The sequence below is a fragment of the Hoplias malabaricus genome, chromosome 1, assembly GCF_029633855.1.
Source record: "Hoplias malabaricus isolate fHopMal1 chromosome 1, fHopMal1.hap1, whole genome shotgun sequence".
NCBI lineage: Eukaryota > Metazoa > Chordata > Actinopteri > Characiformes > Erythrinidae > Hoplias > Hoplias malabaricus.
The window spans coordinates 23455158-23477002 of NC_089800.1; the positions used below are offsets into that span (position 1 = coordinate 23455158).

Genomic DNA, 21845 nt, shown 5'->3' on the forward strand with positions numbered 1-21845 from the left:
CAGTATTGTTGGGTTTGTGTCTGTTGTTTTTTTTTTTTTTTGTTTTTTTTTGTAATACATATTAAGAGGAAGTATTCAGAAAATAAAAAGTGTTCACTTTTGAGTGGCATTCTCCAGTTCCCCTGTGTATTTGCTTTTCCCACATCAAGTTCCATCACACAATAAATATGCTTTTACCTTCTGACCTGTGTCAGCTTAAGACCTACACTTGAACATCGGGCCTTAAGGGCAAAACCATGCTCACCATTTGACCTCATATCAAACACACTCTTCACCTTCTAACCTACTGATTTACCATTTAACCTCCTGTGAGCGGGAACAACGCTGCTTCACCTGTGTACTTTTAAACCCTAGGGGTATTATGAAGGACCTCAAGTGTCACTGGGTATTTCCTTCAGGCTCCCTTACTTTACAGTCTGTATGGTACTGGGAGGCAAGGATCTACTTAGGTCCCATAGAATGGGGGCTGCTTCAGCTATGGAAAGCACTGGATTGCTAGAGTTTGGCATTTTGAACAGCACATGTACTGCTCTGTCTCTTACTCATGTAAACAAAGCAAGGAGCATGGGTATTTTTTTGAAGTTTGGATATTTTGCTGCATCATTTATAAAAAGCAACTTTGCTTAGTTTTGCCAAAGGTCCTGGAATTCCATGCCTCTGTCAGAGATAATGCACCTTTTAATAATAATTATTTGTAGAAATTAAATGCAGAAAATGTTTATTAGTTGCATTACTAAATAACTCACCTTTGTCTGTTATATTGTATATAGGACCTTTATTCTACATTGTGCTTATATTTTATTTTTTCTATATAGAACCACTGCAACGGTTTTTTTCAGCAACAGGAATAAAGTGTGTAACACATTTAATCACTCACATCTGTCAAGAGTGTTGTAAGAAAGCTGACAGCATCTTCTCATACAGTGACTGATGACCAATGAGGAGTGTGTTCTCTGTTTAGGAGTCATAGTGTATCTCCCCCTCCCTCCGACTGAGGGAGAGCGGCAGTGTTTCTGTTTGTCTCAAACAACACATGGAATATATTTGTTCAATACAGAACACATCTTTATGTGTCCAGGATTATTCTGTTTTAGGGACGGTTGGCAACTCTGTATCTCTCCTATCACCAACGCAGAGGAGAAGCATCCGTCTGCAGCGTCGTACCACCATACGCAGTTTTAGGACAAACGTTCTAAACCAACTGAACCAACAGTTGAATTAACTTTAACCGTAATCATAACACTAACCCTAACCCTCAACCTAACAATTAACAACTCATTCTGTAGTCCTGAAACTGTTATGTGGCATGGTGCCGCAGCAGGTAAGTATCGCAGTCACACAGCTCCAGGGTCCTGGATGTTATGGGTTCGAGTCCTGCTCCGGGTGACTGTCTGTGAGGAGTGTGGTGTGTTCTCCCTGTGTCTGCGTGGGTTTCCTCCAGGTGACTGTCTGTGAGGAGTGTGGTGTGTTCTCCCTGTGTCTGTGTGGGTTTCCTCCGGGTGACTGTCTGTGAGGAGTGTGGTGTGTTCTCCCTGTGTCTGCGTGGGTTTCCTCCAGGTGACTGTCTGTGAGGAGTGTGGTGTGTTCTCCCTGTGTCTGCGTGGGTTTCCTCCAGGTGACTGTCTGTGAGGAGTGTGGTGTGTTCTCCCTGTGTCTGTGTGGGTTTCCTCCGGGTGACTGTCTGTGAGGAGTGTGGTGTGTTCTCCCTGTGTCTGTGTGGGTTTCCTCCGGGTGACTGTCTGTGAGGAGTGTGGTGTGTTCTCCCTGTGTCTGCGTGGGTTTCCTCCAGGTGACTGTCTGTGAGGAGTGTGGTGTGTTCTCCCTGTGTCTGCGTGGGTTTCCTCCAGGTGACTGTCTGTGAGGAATGTGGTGTGTTCTCCCTGTGTCTGTGTGGGTTTCCTCCGGGTGACTGTCTGTGAGGAGTGTGGTGTGTTCTCCCTGTGTCTGCGTGGGTTTCCTCCAGGTGACTGTCTGTGAGGAGTGTGGTGTGTTCTCCCTGTGTCTGCGTGGGTTTCCTCCAGGTGACTGTCTGTGAGAGGTGTGGTGTGTTCTCCCTGTGTCTGTGTGGGTTTCCTCCGGGTGACTGTCTGTGAGGAGTGTGGTGTGTTCTCCCTGTGTCTGTGTGGGTTTCCTCCGGGTGACTGTCTGTGAGGAGATTAGTGTGTTCTCCGTGTCCGCGTGGGTTTCCTCCGGGTGACTGTCTGTGAGGAGTGTGGTGTGTTCTCCCTGTGTCTGCGTGGGTTTCCTCCGGGTGCTCCGGTTTCCTCCCACGCTTCAAAAACACACGTTGGTAGGTGGATTGGTGACTCAAAAGTGTCCCTAAGTGTGAGTGAATGTGTGAGTGTGTGTTGCCCTGTGAAGGACTGGCGCCCCCCTCCAGGGTGTGTTACCGCCTTGCGCCCAGTGATTCCGGTTAGGCTCCAGACCCACTGAGACCCTGAACTTACAGACAATGAATGAATGAATAATAATTATGGGGCTGGTATATGGACGTTCATTTGAATACTTTGGGGCAGAGAATGACTGCTAGTTGACTGGAAGTTTTCAGGACATTGCCACAACCTTGAACTTTTGCCCTTGCTTTCTCTGAGCTCCTGTTCAGCTTCAAAGTGATAGAAACACCTTTTTATTTGCTATCCTCAGCATGTTAGCAATGAAAAATAGTAATGACTTGCCAATAACAAGTGTCAAAATGGCGACATGGCTGGGTAGTGTGTAAAGGGGGCTGCTGGCTGACGGCTCCAAACGGTAGCTGCTGGAGGACAGGGGCAGCCAATGGGAGGAGAAGAGGAAAGAAAAGAAGGAAAGCGAAGAGAGGAGAGGAGAAGAGACGAGAGGCGAAGTGAGGCCCCGTCGAGCAGCGCCACAGATCGGGGACTGGCCGCTTCTTCTCTCTCTCTCTCTCTCTCCCTCCCAGCGGAGCGGGCGACAGTGGCGCGGTTTTCTGAGGTGAGTAAAAGCGCGTTTGTTCAGTTGTTGGGTGAGCGCTACTCAATTCCGACAGGTCCTTTCGAAAACGGTAGTTTTTCGTTTCCTATGCCGTCGTAAACGTTGACCGTTATCGCTTGTCCGTGTTCGTGTGCGCGCGCGATGGGCTCGAGCCGCCTTCCCGAGCCCCAACTTTCCCCGCACGCGCGCTTTAATGAATGGAGCAAGCGAAAACCGCACGCGCCCCCCATTCATGCTTTTCCCTCCCTCCCCCCGGCAGCAATAAAGTGCATAACGCCGTGCTTTTACTGTGTTCCAGACGCGGTTCGGACTCTTGGAGGAGCTGCAGCTCACCGCCTCATGAGTTAAAGCCGAGAATGGAGCCCCTGCGCGACCAGCAAGTGCCTTTCATCAGCTCTCATGTAAGTTTCACGGTCAGTGTCTAGCTCATGTACACAGCCCTGCGTTAAAGTTTGGAAATAACTGGTCAAATGACAAGGCTTTGCTGGTTTCTGAAGTGGAAATAAGTTGAGACGTCGTCAACCAGTTTTACACTAAAACCTGGCATTCTCTGAACACATTAACATGCGCTTTCTTTATAATGCTTTTGGAAGGATCAGGCTAATGTAAATGTGCTGTGACGTTTGGACCAATCCCATTGTATGCTTCTCTTTTCCAGTCTTAAATAGAGCATGAACTGTGCAAAAAATATGGTTTGTGTTTTCATTTGGAGTACAACAAAATACTCCATTGACCTGAGGCACCCAAACTTTTGCACATGGCTGAGTATGTGTAGGTCTCATGGACATGTGATTAGAAAGTGGTTAGTGGTGTTTTTTTTTTTTTTTATCAATTTGCACAGTGTGGTATCAGTGCTTGTATCAACAAGCAAAACCTTATAAAACACAATAATGCAGAAACAACTGAGAGTTTTGTAGTTTGATTGAATCCAGACTTAAGCTCGCCATCGTCCACTCCAATCACATCAGCTTCACTTCAATAAATGCGTCCGTCTCCCCTCCTTGTCAAATCCACAGGGAAAGGCGTCCAGCAGCAGAGCAGCAAAAGACAAGAAAAGAAAATTCATTAACTCTGACCTGGCTTTGGACACTGAGGGTAAGCTTTAGGAGCTGGTGGTGGGTGGGGGGGAGGGGGGGTTGCCGAAGAAGGCAATCTTCATTTCACGGCTTCTTAACGTTTCACAAAATGCAATTTGCTTGTTTCCACCTGCACTCAGTGCTGTAAAATCTCAATTACAAGCCCAGACGTCTCTGAAGAAGCTTCCCCAACGTGTCTCTTCAGCTTTCAGATCTGAACTGAGGCGGTGTTGGTGTTGCCATGTTGTTATTGTCGTTGAGCCGACCTGGGGTCTGAAGTGAACCTGACACTGATTGTCCCTGCCCAGCAGTCATAATTGAAGCTTTGTAGCTGTGTTTGTTTTTCTCACTTTCTCTCTTTCTTTCTGCCTCTCTCCTTCTGTGTGTGTGTGCGTCTGCTGCAGAGCTCTTTCAAGATCTCAGCCAACTTCAGGAGACCTGGCTAGCGGAAGGTAAGTCTCACTGAATTATTGTTAGGGAAAAAATAAAAGGGCTTGCTGAAATGTAGCTGTGGATAGTGGATAGATCAACAAACCTGCTTTTGTTGGAAGACTGAGAGAGGGAGGGAGGGAGGGAGGGAGGGAGAGAGAGAGAGAGAGAGAGAGGGAGAGAGAGAGAGTGAGAAGATAAACTGGGGGTGGTGGGGTGGGGGGGGGGGGGCAATATGCCTCAAGTTACAGTCCCTAATATGCAGTCCAATTAATGCGTGTGTGGCGAAGGCACCTCGTGTGTCATGCATACATTAGAGCAGCGGAGGAGCGAGAGCGAAGTCTAGAGGGAGACCAGAGGAGCGTCTACTCTGAGTGTCATCACAAATTACCAGAAGAACTTGCGATCGCGCTCACTCGCTTTCTCTCCCCCGCTTTTGGCAAAAAAGCTAAGGCAGCCGAGCCACCAGCACTCTCTCTCTCTCTCTCTCTCTCTCTCTCTCTCTCTCTCTCTCTCACACACACACACACACACACTCACTCTCTTACTGTCTTTTTTCTCTCACACACATCTATTTGTTCCTCTCACTTTCATCCACCTATAGTTTATATCTCTCTCTGAAACACTACAGCTGTCAGCGCTTTTTTAAGTTTAGATTCTTTTTCTTTTCCTTTTTTTTTTTTCGGGAAACATGGACAAATTCTGAAAACTCACTCCGAAGCGGTGTCTGAGCCACTGCTATTTTTCAACTTTTTTGTTTCATTTTTAACTTTTTTTTTCTGATGGAAAGACATGCTGGTCATGGTGTGACGGGATGCTTCAGGATTTAAGTGCCAGCGTCTTCTTTCCGCCTTGTTTGCAGCACCGGCCTTTAGGTTAGTGACAGGTTTGAATTGTTCATGGTTTACTCTGAAATTAACAGATTAATCTGAAAAAAAATGTTTATCATTTCTTAATATTTCTGTTTTTGAAACTTCAGTTTAATTCTGAAGATTTTAAGATTGAAATTCCTCCAGAAGAATCCAGATACGCAGCTGTTGTTTTTAAGAAGTGTGTGTTTATTTTAAAGATAAGACTGGAAAAGTGTATGAGACGGCTAAAAAAAAAAGTGTGGAGTTGTGAGACTTGGGAAAGCTTGTGAAAACTACATCTATTTGGCTTTTTTTTTAATTTGTTGCAAAAAATATTTTGATAATTTGGTCAAAAAAAGTAATTGAAAGCAAAAAATGTGCATGGCTTTTTGAGATTAGTAGACATTGTATTGCTACGAAGGACATAATGTACATCGCTTGGCTCATTTTTAAATGTCTGCTTATATGCGATTATTGATGGTGTCAACATAGTGATGTTTTTTCGAATTACATTGTGTTCATATTTTTTTTATACTCATTTAATAGTTTGTAGATTTTAAAGTGATAATTCGATACACCTGAATCTGCAAGAAGCTATAATTCTGACAGTTGTCTTCAAAAATGTAAGACCTAGATCATCAGGATCATAAAATAAGGCACATGTGTTAAATAAACAAAGTATATTTTGATATTATAATTATGTAAAGCAGTTTTGTAAAAGTAGGAGCAGTGTTTTGCATTTAGTCACATTTGCTCTTAAAAACTGCTGTGTTTTGTCTCGTAGCGCATGTTGTGAAACGCAGTAATACAAGTTAAGGAATAACTTTGACTTTGGATTCATATTTTTGTCTGTAATTAAAATACTTCATTTGTCAGCCCTCTTTGCCACATCCTGCATGCGTTTAATTTTCAAATAAGTAAATTCTCCGTGAATAAATTACAATAATAATAATAATACATCTTGCTGTTTGAATTTTAAATAAAACAAGATGTTCTAGAGTCAATTTTATTATTTATCAAATAGATTAAAATATGACTTGGTACATTCATAGGTGAGAAAGAATCTCAATATTTCATAATGTTTGAGCACCTTCATGTATTCTTTAATACATTTAAAAATGCTTGTAATAAAGCTGAAGAGTTCTGAATGAGGAGTGCGCTTAGAACAGATTTGAGGATACTTTCCTCACTGCCACTGTGATTAGAGCGAATCTACCTCAGGGCCTTTAAAAGAATAAGACATCATTTAAATATTTTAGTGTCTTGGGAAGGAAAAGGAAAAGTGAAAAAAAAAAAAAAAAGAATTGTCCACCGCTGTAGATATTACAGTGATGAGCCCAATTCAGTCTGTCTTACATCAGGCAGTGGCCAGAGGTTGTAGACAAATTGGGGATAGATTTAATATACGACTTCCTGTCCATTAGAACCCAAACGAAGACCTAGTGGAACCATTTCAGAGATTTATTGGCTCAGGTAATTGGAAAGAAGAGGAAGACTTATGAGAGATAGACTGAATTTCCGACAGCGGAGCCGAAAGAGGTGATGGGATGGTCATTTGACATGCGTGTGTCATTTTCAGGCATGACCGCTGGCAGCTGGGCACATGTCACTTTAGTAAATGTGGATTTTAGAGAATAATGTACCTCTACAAAGAAGTGCGAAAGGCCTCTGGTTAAGCAGTGGAAGATATTCTGAATACACTGAACCGGACATCGGTCACAGAAAAGAATGAATGGTCTCAGATCAGTTCAGTTTCAGGTGCGTGATTTAAAGTGAAAGTCTTTTTTGACTTGTTTTTAATTTGACCATGTAGCTGTGGCTTTAATGGTTTGATTTGGACGAGTGTTGGTGAGGTTTCTGCAAGGTTTAGATTGTTACACAAAGTGTTAAGTGTCAGTTAAGGCTGATATTGATAGACTCATCAGCATTATATTCTTCAAATAAATCTTGATATCACGTTTACTTAAAAGAGCTTTGTGCTCTTTTGTGTCGTATAAAGCTGATGTTTTGATCATTTTCTTCTGTTAAAACCCGAGCAGACATTTTGAATGTTGCACATGGCACGAGCTATAGTTCCAGAAATGTCATATATTAAACACTATATTTGTAATTTTTGCAAAATATTATGAATTATTATTATATCAGTACTATTTGTGGTAAACAGTAACAAAGCGGATTTATTTAAATCAAATTAATTCTTTAAATTCAATCATATAAAATAAAAGATTGATTTAGATGAAGGAAACAAAATTACACACCAATTAAACTTTTACAACCAAATCAAGTGCAAATTTAAATCTAAATTCAAATCCAATTTAAAAACAAATCTGCTCTGTTCCACGTTTTAAAGATCTGCATATGACAAGCATCACAGTCTCACACTGTAGAGAATATGAACCTAAACCATGTGGTGACAAGCAGTGGTGACTGAAGCTCACATAAAAGCTTTGAATATTACATTCATTATTTGAATAATCAGGTTGAACTGGCAACCCATTTCCAGTGCATTTTTAATTTACAAAACAAAACAGTAAAAAACCTGTAAAAAAAAATGTAAATATTATTGTGTGGCACCAACACAGATACACCGGTACGAATGATATATTGGCCAGCACTAATGTGTGTGAAGGTGTGTGTTTCTGAAGGTGGTGGTCATGGTGTTCCTGGCCTGTGTTTACTGTGCGTCCCTCTGTTTTTGTTTTGTTTTTTTTCTGTGAATGGCGGCAGTGCTCCAGTTCCAGGCTGGCCTCAGGAGTGCTCCTGGATCAGCTGTCCCATTCACAGACTGACTCATTCACCCTGCTGAGACTAGTAGTCTTGGTCTCATTATCTCTCTCTCTCTCTCTCTCTCTCTCTCTCTCTCTCTGTTTGTCAAACTCTATCCTTCTCCTTTTTTTTCTTTTTCTTTCTTTAACACATGCTATGTATTTTTTGCACAATCTTTGTCTTTCTCTCTATGTCTTATATACATCAAAATAATATATAATAGATTAGTATGAAAAAAAATTCTTTAAGGATTCGTCATGAGTTCAAGTTAAAATACTTAAGGTGGTAAAAACCAGTGTAAATATATCCTTATAATGAAAATAAACAAAGAATAAATGTGTTTATATTTTATATCTCGGTTCATTTTGACATCATTGTAAACCTTGTGATGCTTCAAATTAACCATTGTCCTTTTACATTTTCTGCTTTTTATCTTTGAGATGATGAGCTTTTATTCAAAATAAAATATTGTTTATGATATTTATTATTATTATTTTAAACTTTACATAGTTCTTTGTTGGGGATGGCCTTATTTTAAAAGCGACTGTGTTTCTTTGCACATGTAAAGAGCTGTTTGCTCTTTTAAACACCTTACGGCACACGACTTGGTGTCATAAAGATAAGTCGTCTGTCAGCAGGTCACTATGCGTACTGTTTCTAAGCCTATGTTTGAGCTCACGTGCACACACACACATACACACACACACACAAAGAATAAATTAACTTTTTGCACTCATTAAAAAGCGAATGAATATACAGTGTATTTGTGCGTGCCATGACATGTTACTCTTGTTGTGAAAATGGAAATCCATATTTAGCACTGGCAGATAAACGTGCTAATAGCCTGGCGCTCTGAGGTCCTGTTCTGCCTTTTACCTTTCTGGCTCTCGCACAGTTGAGCGACTGAGGAAACAAACACAGTCTCCCAGTACAAATGAGTGGGAGATAAAATATGAACATGCCTAATTGGACTCTAATAGTGAAGAGCTCATTATTTTAGCATTAGGCACGAGTGAAGGAGAGTTAAGGAACACGCATGGTTTTGGAGCAGAGCCGGCGCGGCAGGTACAGGTGCATTCACCGGTGGGGACGTGTCCCAATTAGACGGTGTGAACAATGGGTGTTTTCTAGCTCCCCCTCGTCTTCTCTCAGAACCACACAGAAAGAAAGGGAGAGGCTATGGCCGACATGCAGTAGAAGTGTTTATTAATACGAACATATAAATAGTTGATTTCTCAAAATTGTTTACAAGATCTTTACAAAATTTTTGGGCATTTTTTTCCCTTGATTATTTCACAATATTAGATGCCTTTTATGTTGTCTGAAATTTTTTACAGGAATTGAGCCAATAAAAAAATACATATTTTTAATGTAAAATTTAGAGAAAAAAAATTCTTCTCCCAAAGTTTTTTTCAGATTTGCAGATGCATGGGTTTGTTAAATCATACAATTTTATTTATTTATTTAGCACAGAGAAAAAGTGAAGAGGTCAGAGGGTGAGAGAGGTATAAATGAGAGAGAGAGAGAGAGAGAGAGAGAGAGAGAGAGAGAGAGAGAGAGATTTGGAATGTGTTTCACACGCAAGGCCCTGCTCTGTCCAGCAAATGAAGTTAAAATTAGATTATTGACATAATTAGAGGATGTGTCCTTTGTTATAAACGAATAAATCTCCTTCTGCGTAGGTTTGAGATTTTTGAGTCATTACTGTTTAAATCATTGGAGCTTATTACAGGAAATGGCTTATTTAAGTAAATCTGAAATACAGATTGTGTTAACTCTTCATTTTAGCCACAGGCAAGGAAAGACACTAATCCGACCCTCTTCGCTTCTTTCTCTTTTTCATTTTTTTCAGCTCAGGTTCCGGACAATGATGAGCAGTTTGTTCCCGACTTTCAGAGTGAAAACTGTAAGTAGAACATTTTAAATTACTGTTTTCAATTTTTTTAACAGTACAGTACAGTAACTGACATATGTTTATTGTTGACAATGAACTACAAATCAAGCAACACTATAAAATCAGTGTAAGTCTTTTACAACAGGCGTATTTGTTATTTCTCAAGTGGAGGCAAGGACAGTGTACAGTTGGCTCTGCAGGTTATGCTCTGTGTCTTTGAGTGTAGCTAACTCCGGTAGTGCTTTAAATGGCCATAGGAAGTAGACTTGGCTTGGAGCGGTCAGTGGACTCAGTGCCAGTGTCGGAAGTGGCATGGACTGAGTGTGGCACAGTGGGGTGTGATGCCAGCTTATGTCTTAAAGAGAAGCCAAAACAGACTGGCGTACAGGGCATACTGAAGAAAACAGAAGCCTTTGTCTTTTAACGGAAGTGAACGCACAAGCAAACAATGCAGAGTACTGTTTCTCAAGAGAGCAGTGAAGTCTGCTGTACTTTTTCCTCATTATGAGTACAGTCCATATATTGTTTTACATTTGGGTGTGAATCATGCCCTATGTGATTGTTCCAATGATACAGTAATGAGTGTTTTATCAGCTAAAGGTCTATACTTTTTTTTTTTAAACATTGTAGGTGCACAGGAATATTTTATTTATTGGTGCCATCACATCAAAACACCATAACCTGATATTTTAAAATAAACTGATTATAAGTCCAGTGTTTTACATAGTGTGAACAGTTTATAACGAATGGACAAGTGGAAACGGTAAAAAAATGACTTAGAATAAAATCTCGTTACAGACATTAACGCTAAGAACATTGTTTCCTTCTCTTGAGAATTTAGCATCTCGGAGATGTGTTTCTTACAGCAGCAATAGTGAGTAATCTTCACCTTGCTGCCTCTGCAGTGCAGTGTGTTTCCCGAGGCTGGCTGCTGGGAGTTGGCATGGTGGGTGCGAGTAAGGGGGGAGTAGGGGGGCCAGGCAGATGGTGGGAGGGCGAGGGCGCAATGGTGGGGCTCCTGAATGGGCATCCTAGCCTGCAGCCCTCCCATATGGGTCCACTCTGGCACAACTTTGCGGTCACTTCCGCCCAGCCACTGCCCACTCCCACACAAAACATAGCCTTATACAGCAGACCAAAATAAACTTGCTCACACTGGAACGGATTGGCATGCAGTGTGAGGGAACTGCAAGTGAAATGCAGGTAAACTGAGATGGGTGTGTTTTTGCGTTTGTAAATAAATACATGCAAAATAATGTAACCGTACGAGATCACAAGATATCTCCATGTTTACACCATGCTCATTCATTGTGGAAAAACGACACAAACAGCAGTAAGCAATTGTATTTCATTCTTACATACTTCATGTACATTTCATTTTGTCGTTTAAAATTAGGGTTCTTTAGAATTTCTAATAGTTAAAAAAGAAAAAGATTAATATGAGAAATATGAGGAAAAGAGAAATATGTCAGGATTATTAATTCTCAATGTCAAGAACATCACAACGATGGAGATTATAATCACACACACACACACACACACACACACACAATTAATTTCATTTTACTGAACAACATATTCTAATATATATATATATATATGTGTGTGTGTGTGTGTGTGTGTGTGTGTGTTTGAAACAACTTGATGTGTATTCCTTAAATAAAATAAATAGCACTTAAGAAGTTCAGAATTAAAAATGATATATATTTTAGGAGCTCCACATGCACCTACTGTCATTTAATGTGCTGCACATTGTTATCGATTTGTGTTTTTGAAGACACAGTTCAGGGAGAAATGTGCAAATTGCTTGTCTTTAAATGTGTCATGCTTTACACTTCCTTAAAATATCACCCAAAATTTTGAGGAAATGAATAATACCAGTAAATGCCATGAACAACTCCTTCATAATGCTGTCCATTAAGAGAAATCAATGCATCTGTAATTGCTGCAATCTTGCAACAGTCACACGCATGACGTCCCCCAGTGAAAATAGGGTTCAGCTCCGCTGAAGAGCAAATACATTTTGTATTGATTTGTATACTTTTGTTCCTCTGAGTAAAATCCATAGTGACATTTTTCCCCCTACTCTAAGTGGTTCTTGTTTTGGTTCTTAGAAATAATTTTAGGTCCCTGGAAATATACTGTACTCAAAACAGTATTGTACTTGGTTTATTTTGGAGTTGAACGCCTTTGTTTAATATTAAAGCTTATGAAATTGATTAGTATTAATTTTACATATGGCTCAATATTGATATTATAGTAATTCAGCTGGTGTTACGATGGATGACATGATTAAATAGTGTTTTTAACGTTAATAATAGTTGTTGTATTCTGTTGCTTAAATTTCTTATATCATTTATCCAAACAGAATTTTTTCTGTTTTATTTATTTCCTTGCATTTGTAGCTACTAGAAAGAAAAGTGCATGAGAAATCAATGCAGAATCCATCATCATCAGCTGTAATTCTACATCTCCACCCTCATTACACCCTCATAATTAGCTGGATGGAGACACTGCTTAACGGGTGTTACTCTGTTCAGCGTTGTCACAGATCTTTACCTAGTGCCTTTTTGACCTCCGATCAATTACCGTAAAAGGTCAGTTCTCTCAGGGGGTCTGGAATCAGCAACTGCGATTTTTCCACTGTGGTGAGGACAGCAGTCAGTCAAGGCTCAGGAGAAGATTTATCGGACTTGTCAGACTCTCCAACCCCAGTTTAAGTGTTGCTGTCTAAATAGAGTTTGCTGTGGCTGTTAGATGCTTGGATGGATAGATGGATAGGAGAACAGATGGATTGATGCATGTGTAGGTGGCTTGATAGCTAAATTGATCTGACTGAGGAAAGACAGTAGGTTCTGTCCATTTATAACTGGATCCAACTTGAGTCAGTGTCAGTAGCAGTAAGCGCTAGCTCTAGATGCTTCACAGACTGAATAAGAGTCAGTTTGCTACGCTTAACTGACTTAGTGTTGATCTTTTCACAGTATGACAGGAAATTCATCAGCAATCATTGGGTTTTTAACAGCACTCTGAGGCATGAGGAGTGGCATGGAGAGGTTAAGGGTGCAAGGCCTGAGATGGATGGTACTGTTGTCGTCTGGGGGGGGGGCATATCCATAAAAGAGATCAAGCCTGTTTGAATGGGACACACCCATGTTAGGAGATATCATTTTTGAGGAAGAAAGGGAGCAAATACAGCACCCCATAGTGATATACTGTAGAGCTATCTTCTCTTTTACACTTGTCCTTGTATCTCTGCATGTGTTAAACAACTTGTCCCAGTGGCTGTGATTTAAAGTTGCTTTAAAAAAAATCAAGACCTAACTGGAATGCTTTTCTACATCTTTTTTATTGGTTTGTTATTTCTCTCCCTCTCTCTGTATTATATCCACATACACAGTGGCGTTCCACGGGCTGCAGTTGAGGATCAAGCGTGAGCCCCACAGCCCTTGTGCTGAGCTGGGTTCAGCTTGCAGTCAGGAGAGGCCCTTCAAGCTCCACTATGGAGAGAAGTGCCTGTATAATATCAGGTATGTTGCCTCCGTGAAACACACTACTACATTGTTCAAAATACTTATCGAAATCTGCCTCAGATTCATTTACTAAGAAGCACTGACACATTATGTGACACCTGACCATTTTGATACAAAGGCCACAATAAATCAGAGCAAATATCAGTATCAAGACATTATTGTTACCTATTATACATTAATATAAATATAATGCTATACATGCAGTTATCCCTCACATTTAACCGATCCGTGGCAGCACACACACACGTACCCAGAGCGGAAAGCAGCTATCCCAATGCTCAGGGAGTGGGGGGTTAGTTTCGTTGATCAAGGGCAACTCAGCCGAGAATATTGAGGGAAGAGATTTCTGTTCAGAAAATAAGGAGGGGCACAGTGATATCAGAAGCTTACAAATGTATTTCAGGCCAGTGTGAAGTGTGTAAAGTCATTATTCAGTGATGTATTATTGCAGTTGAAAAGAGCAGAGCATTTAGATATTACTTTTCTAAAAGGTCTGCATTACAGTCATTCAGTTGAATTAGTAATTTTGAATAAATGTAATATTCCTCTATATTTCTGTAGTCCAATTTTACATATTCTATAAATGTATATGTATCTAAAATAGCAGATGCATTCATGAAAATATTTGGATTATAGCATCAGTTTAGCACAATGTTACACGCAACACAATGTTGTCTGCAACAAATCTGTAAACACACCTTATTGTTCCCATTTACGCTTTATAAAATTAAATATTAATTAAATGATATTAAATCATTTGTGCTCTAAATGCATTAAGTTTGAAGTCCTAACTCTTACACTATTTATGAGTAGTATTTTACAATTTTGCAGAGCAGTGTGTAACGAAGTACATGTTTAAAATAAGGTGAAAAGGAAGTGTCTGTAATTAGACACTTGTGCTCTGATGATGTTTCATGTTCATTTAACTATGAATGATCATTTGGACTCAAAAACGACCCGATCCCAGACCTGAGGGCACTAACTTTACACTGCAGGCTCAGTCATAATGATATTTTCCCTAAAGGTGAAAGCTGAAATGGTTAAATAATATGTGTAGGCACTTTATTGAGGATCTCATTCAAAAGGCTAAATAAAAGAAATGAGAAAACCGTCATGCTGTTATTTCTGTTTATGTAAGGAAAACATGTCTAAATTTAACACATATAGAGCACTTTCACACTGATTTGGAGATATTACTTGAGAGTCAAAAATAAATGAATAAATAAAAAAAGCTCCAAAATAATTTAATAATAATATTTCGATAGCTTACTGTGATAGAAGCCCTGCTTATGTGTCCTGGAGCAACCAATGTGGGTCTAACCAACCTGTACTTATTCCCTGATGAATGCAGTGCCTACGAGCAGAAACATCCATCGGGAATGAAAGCCTCAAGCCCAGCCACCACCCCCTGCAGCACACCAGTGTCGCCCCATCAGCATGTGTCCCCCAGCGCTGCGCCTACCCCGAAACCAGACAGGACGTACTCCCACCTGGCCCCCCCACAGCCCCTCCCCGACACCACGTATTCCATGGACCACAGGTACTGAGCATTAGAGCAAAGACTATGACAGTTTGTAGTTTTCTTCCTGCCGTTTTTTAAACAAGGATTGATTTAATTGAATTAACTGTGGGTTTTTGGAGAGGATGTTCAATTATTTACACTTTTTTTATGAACCAGGAATGAACAAACCTTTGCATATAACCATAGATATGGATGTAATGACAAATATTATCATTTGATTTCATAAAATCCTCCTTATATTAATGTTTACTATGAAAAATGTTTACTAACATTCTGTTGTACTGGGAATAAGTATCATATTATATCCCATATTACCACACACTGATAAAAAGAAATAAACAGAAAATAAATGCACAAATATTGTTATTAAACATTATTTTGCTGCATTTTTTCTCAGGTTTCGCCGTCAACTGTCAGAGCCGTGCCACTCGTTCCCTTCCCCTCCCTCCATGACGCCAGATGGGCGACCCATATACCACAGACAGATGTCTGAACCTAGCATCCCTTTTCCATCTCAAGGGTTCAAGCAGGAATACTCCGACCACCTCTTTGAGCATCCGGTCATGGTGGGGGCCCCTGTGCCTCAGTCGTACCCACACTCTATGATGATCAAGCAAGAGCCGCGGGATTTCACTTATGATTCAGGTGAACCGTGACATTGCACTGGCTTTAGGTGGAATCATCAAACAATTAGCAAAAATACATTAATTACAGGATCCAGTGTTTATGGGTTTAGAAGGACTCTTCGTAGTACTTTAACTTGTTTATTTTAAGAAAATACTCATACATGTTGAATAGTTTATGTTTATATATAAAGAGTTGTATTGTGGATTTAACTACATTTGATCCCATTCCAAATGTTGTGCCATAGAGAAGTACAATAGAGTATCTCATTCTGTCATTTCAAGGGTATATTATCAAATTAATTAGATATAGCTCACAGATGTTTAGCATTTGGTTAGCATGAATGGGCAGCCAAAAATTGTTAATAACACCCGCCCCCACCCTCGGCCCCCTTGGTAACCTCCCTGTGAGTATGACAGGAAAGAGTCTGAGACTGTTCCGGTAAACTCTATTTTTCTAGCGGGAGATAGTAGCTATGTGAGCGATGAGGCTGCTGATAGAATTAGTGCATTATTAGAAAAAGGGGCTCTGGTCTCATTTCCTGAGGGCCTGGCCAGGGAGGAAAGGAGAGGGGCCCCTAATATCTCTCTCTCTCTCTCTCTCTCTCTCTCTCTCTCTCTCTCTCTCTCTCTCTCTCCCCGGGCTGTGGGCCCAGCTCTGGCATGAATGAAGTGCCGTTTGGTGGCATTTTTCATTCATAAAAAATGGTGTAAACTGGAGGGGCCTGTCAGGAAAAATGTGATGCCTGGCCTTCAGCTGCTTCCTGTAGGGCTTATTAGACCCAGGACAGCAGCAGCACTCTCATCCGATCTAATCCAATCTCCTCTGAGGAACAAGTGCAGCCATAGAAATATGCCTGACCTACACAAGGTTCTTCATACAGTCAAAGGCAAAAGTGAGGGACCTTTGAAAACAAGAATGCACATCTGTATATTTAATAAACCTCATGCTGTACACTTAAATGGCATATTTGAGTGTGTTCTTTGTAAAGGGTGTGCTAACCCTTTGAGCCAATGAGCCCCAGTGATTTATATAATCAGACTAGTTTCTTTGAGAGAGACTGTATTTGTGTAAAACGTAAGCTTGATTGATAAAGTGCTTTTTTATACACACACATTCTTACAATTTCCTTTATTTTTATGACACATTGGGAGTGGGCTTTACACTTGCTAGAAATATCAGAACTATTAGAAGATTAATACCAGCTTCATTACAAAATTAAAGTTAATAAAAATAAACATTTTCCTTGTATTACCTTTGTGTCATAAAACTGACATTCACATTAGTGCATGAACAAACTATGCCACGCAATACATTTTCACTGCAAGTTTATATCTTTGATGGAGGAGAGCATCGATGTGTTTGTATCTTCTCAGTGTAGTTTAGAAGAATTTACTGTAGCGCATAAAAGACCTTGTTTGTTGTGCGCTGTGGAGAGGATGGGAGGGCAGTGGCTAATTTAATTAACGGTAATTTCCTCGACAGGCCCATTACTCCGATGAGGCCTTGAAAGATCTTTATAGGCTCAAATGAACAGGGCTAGCTGTTTTATTGAGCATTCACTTAGGAGTTGTTGCTTTGCTTTGATTGAATCACAACAAGAGTTAACCAAATGCTAGATGCAAGTGTTAAACATATGCAGCTTTGCTAGTTATCTGATGCTTCTCTTTATTTGTTTAGGTGTGTGTTTTTTTTTTTTTTAATTACCACGTGTCAGTTTTTAATTAGTTGTTATTGGCAATTCTCTTTATTTATTCCTTGTTTTTTGACCATTTTGTATTCTGCAGAAGTGCCTAGCTGCCACTCTGTTTACCTGAGGCAGGAAGGATATCTGGCTCACACAAACAGAACTGAAGGTAAGTTCAGATGAATTTCTATTAGGAAAAAACTATATATCTGCTGGTACCTGTGTGTAAATACTCTAAATAATGTAAATGCTGTAAATAATGAGAATACAATGTCCTGTTCCTACAGGCTGCATGTTTGACAAAGTGGCCAGGCACTTCTATGATGACACCTGTGTTGTTCCTGAAAAAGCAGAAGGTGAGTTTTATTTTACATTTTTTTTAAATATTTTTTCAAACTTTAATTTTACAATGTGTCTGATTTTGAGTAAATTTATGAGAATAAAAAACTGCTAGTTGACGTTGCTGGGATAAATTACTGGCTCTTGAGGTGTCTTATAATAATTATTCCCTAAACGTTCTGTGATTTATAAATTATATGGGTTGTATGTTTAATGATGAATAAAACTACTAAAAGGCCCTGTAAACCAACGCGCTCAAATATGGGGTTTGTCATGTTTTGATTTCCGTTTAAGAACAAAAACACTAAATATAACTTAATGAATTTATATATTTGTTCATTAGCTCCCAGCCTTTTAAAAGCAATTTTTATTATTATTATTATTTGCATTATTCATTATTTTCATTTCACAATATAGGATAATGTTAATAAATATGAAATTATGAAATATACCTATGGAATCTATAACCATAACATAAGCTTTCCTGAAATATCATGTAAAAATCCTTAAATGAATATTGCCAAACTGCGCGTCCTGATCTGCTGTTTTGTGGCCTGCAGGTGACATAAAGCAGGAGGCGGGGCTTTACCGTGAAGGCCCCACCTATCAAAGGCGTGGCTCCCTGCAGCTCTGGCAGTTCCTGGTAGCTCTGTTGGATGACCCCTCCAACTCCCACTTCATCGCATGGACAGGCCGGGGCATGGAGTTCAAACTCATTGAACCCGAGGAGGTATCAGCATTTGTTGGATTAAAAATAAAAAAGGGTTCCATGCTGAATTTTGCCAATATTTGCCACTTTATTTATAATACATTAAAGGCTTTTACACCTTTGAATAAGTCTAAGACCTTAAACAAGGCAATATTTGGTCTGAGCTGAAAGGGACAGTAATCACAGAGGCTCTATTACACTAATGCACTTCCACAGCTTTACTACAAATATAACCAGGACCAATTTAGCCTGTTCAGGGCATTTTCATCGCTGGTCAAAACACCAGTTAGAACATTCAGTCTGACCTTGTAGGCATGTTTTGATGGCTAGAAAGGAGGCCAGAGCTTGTTTTTACACAGTAAGCTTTCATGTCCATCCAAACAGAACAGTCAGCGGAGAGCTGACTGCTAAATATTTCAGCGTGCAGTCTCACTGAAAGCTAAAGCTATGTTGACTGGCTGAGGTTTCTGAAAGGGGCTAACAGTGCTGTGTTTGTGAGCTGCATTAGGGACAGCATGGCTCACTTTGGCCTGTGTTTGTGTGTGTGTATGGAGGAAGCTGGCGCTGGTCCATTGGGCAGCTGTAGGGGACAGGGGGCCATTCATGCCATCAGGTGACTGAGGGTTGTGGGCTTTGGCTGGGCAGGTGTAAGACGTGAATGAGCCACAGCGCAGTGAAAGGACTGACTGCGCCAGGCTATGGTAGAGTGGCGGGAGGGAGATTTGAAAAGGAAGGGGGCCGCGGGTGGGTGGTCTTAGGACAGGTGCCGCAACATCTGCCACGCTCCAATTGTCCTAATGAACACATCACTGAACGAAAGGTGTGGACACACAGTTGTCCAGCTGGACGTATGCACGAGTTCAGAGCAACGGTTCCCCTGCCTGAATTTAAAATACGTAAGTGTGTAAAAGTGAAATTCACAAAGTTTGCAGGAACTCTACATAATGTAAAGGTTCGCACCAGCTGGACCATACATCAAAGCCAAAAACCATTTAGGCACCTTTATTTGCACTTGAATGGCTTTTCAGTATTTCTATTGGTTCTTTCATTATGAAACATTCATACAGGGCAGCTGGTGAAAATAGTGTAAAAAAAAAAATTCCAACAGAAAGAAACTAATAGCGATGATATGAGAGCTGCTCCCAGTGATTATTCAGAGGTTGAGACTGAACATTTGTGGCAGAGAACTAATGAATTCTTTGTTTTTGCTGGTGATGATTTATGCAGCGATGTGTATTTTCTGAAGGTGGCGCGACGCTGGGGGATCCAGAAGAATCGTCCTGCCATGAACTACGACAAACTCAGCCGCTCATTACGCTACTACTATGAGAAAGGGATCATGCAGAAGGTAAAGGATTTGACATAGTTAAACATTTATGAGGATATAATAAATATTCAGTAACCGTAATCAGTATGCAAAAATCAGGTTATTGCCTGGCAGTATTGCAAAAATTCAATATCATGGAATTTCTGAAATATATAATGACATTGTAAATATATATTTAACGAAGCGTGAGTTTAGTAGTACTGAATATCTGTTTTTTTTTTAATTAAAAAATTGGCTTTGAACCTGATAAAGATTGGTTTAATTGGAGTCTTTCTTCTAAAAGTGCATAAAATATTAGAAGACAGAAACCAGAATGAATGTGTTTTGTTCTTCTGACAGAACCTGAGACATCTAACAATTACATAATTCTGTTTACAAAGTGATTGTTATTAAATATGGCAGGATAAAAAAGTATTTTCTCTTTCTTTATAAACTACTGCTTTAAAATGAACTGTTTTACATTGAAAAACTACTTGAATGAGTGTCTAAATGTATGCTGTCAGGCTCAAACCACTCAAAGAAAAACACAGTTTTGATTAGATGTTGATTCATTCTCCCTTTTTGCTTTTTCAGCATACTGTATTACTTTACTATCAGATGATTGTCATATTTATTTGTTAGTAAAAATGCAGTTAAAATTCAAATTCATCATATCAGTATCAACAAAACATTGCTCGGTATTAAATCAGCTGTAAATCTGTTCTGTGTTTTGGCCTGGTGTTAAGGTGGCAGGCGAGAGATACGTGTATAAATTTGTGTGTGACCCCGAGGCCTTGTTCTCCATGGCCTTCCCTGACAATCAGCGGCCTGTGCTGAAGACTGATATGGAGAGGCAGATCAACGAAGAGGACACGGTGCCACTGTCGCACTTTGACGAAAGCGTGGCGTACGTGCAGGAGGGCGCCTACTGTAACCCCCACCCCTACAGCGAGGGCTACGTCTACTGATAACACACACATGCACACACAACGAGCTGTGGCGATGGGATCCTCACCCAGAGACTCCAACCTGTTCAGGCTTTCTCCCCAGTCCTGCATTCCTTTTTCTGTCTTACGTCTCCGTCTTTTCCCCGGGACAAAGAGTGCACTTTATGGACAGAGACGGGCAGCGTGTAAACCTACTGGCAGTAGTAACGGTAGTCGCTCCTTCAATGTTTGTTTCTTTTTAAAAATGAAAAACAAACGAAAAAAAAGTGGGGGGTTATTGCAGCATGCCATATTCACACGGGTCAGACCTCGACAGGGGACGATCTGTTACTGGAAAGATGTGTTCATCTGTTTAGACTGGTTCCTAGTCTGGAGCACGTGGGTGAATAAATCCTAACCTCTTTTACTAAGATCTCCTTTAATTATTTTTGGAGTGATCCATTATTTCCACGTTTGCCCCCTTGGTGTCATACTGAGTAACAGCTAATGATGCAGTGTGTGTCAATGGAAATTAAAACCTGCCAGTTCTCCAAACTGAACAGAAACTAGCACATATTTGAAGCAAGTTACAGTTTAATGGGTGAGCAATATTCCCCAAAATGCACTTACCCCATATTAAAAATGGTTAAGTAATGGTCAAGTACTAGCACAGAACAACAACAGATAGCTGTGTAATATTATTTATGTTATCAACATCATTCTAAATCTACATTTAAGCTGTTTGGACCCCATGGTGTTTAGTACATAAGATTTAAAATCTGGGTACGAACTAATGTTTAATAAACAGAAACCATAAAGACAAATTTCACACATGCATTGTCAATGTATACATCACCATTTTACTGTGGAACAAATTAAAAAATTTTTTGTTTTCCTCAAAATAAAGTCAAATCTCTAGCGATATATTTAATTTCCCCACTACTCCATAGTGAACTAAATTATGAATATGTATTTTCAGGTTAATACACATTGATGCTGCTTTTTTCGTGTGATTGGATACATGTAGTCATTCCATATCAGATGGCAGCTATGCCCTGCAGTACACTCATCGTTGTTTTTGTCTTTTTTACATCAGAAAAACAAATAAGTCAGTGTTTATTGAATGTAAAAATATATACAACATTGAGAAGAAAATGGCAATAGCTACACTTCTGTAATAAAATAGTGTTGAAATACAATTGAGTTGTCACCCTTCAACAATCGTAATTTTTCT

At 40.0% G+C, this 21845-nt stretch overlaps 1 protein-coding gene across 3 annotated transcripts; it reads left to right on the forward strand.

The window, feature by feature from the left end:
• The first annotated feature begins 2774 nt into the window (after positions 1–2774).
• Positions 2775–21763, forward strand: etv1 (ETS variant transcription factor 1). Of its 3 annotated transcripts, XM_066678023.1 has the most exons (13): positions 2775–2949; positions 3248–3350; positions 3966–4044; positions 4430–4477; positions 9924–9977; positions 13366–13495; positions 14850–15038; positions 15418–15665; positions 17432–17500; positions 17619–17687; positions 18231–18400; positions 19626–19727; positions 20432–21763. In XM_066678023.1, exons 2-13 carry the CDS (start codon positions 3306–3308, stop codon positions 20651–20653), a joined length of 1425 nt encoding a protein of 474 aa, XP_066534120.1. In that variant the 5' UTR covers positions 2775–2949; positions 3248–3305; the 3' UTR covers positions 20654–21763. The 3 variants fall into 3 exon arrangements, with proteins under 3 accessions (XP_066534120.1, XP_066534122.1, XP_066534121.1); XM_066678025.1 differs by lacking the exon at positions 3966–4044; XM_066678024.1 differs by lacking the exons at positions 2775–2949; positions 3248–3350; positions 3966–4044; positions 4430–4477 and adding an exon at positions 5125–5329.
• The last annotated feature ends 82 nt before the right edge of the window (positions 21764–21845 follow it).

Bases quoted from the DNA above. Each gene is read 5' to 3' on its own strand.
- etv1 (XM_066678023.1), top strand. From the start codon at position 3,306: ATGGAGCCCCTGCGCGACCAGCAAGTGCCTTTCATCAGCTCTCAT. The intron at 9,978-13,365 runs GTAAGTAGAACA...CCACATACACAG, and splicing joins CGACTTTCAGAGTGAAAACT to TGGCGTTCCACGGGCTGCAG. The intron at 19,728-20,431 runs GTAAAGGATTTG...CCTGGTGTTAAG, and splicing joins AGAAAGGGATCATGCAGAAG to GTGGCAGGCGAGAGATACGT.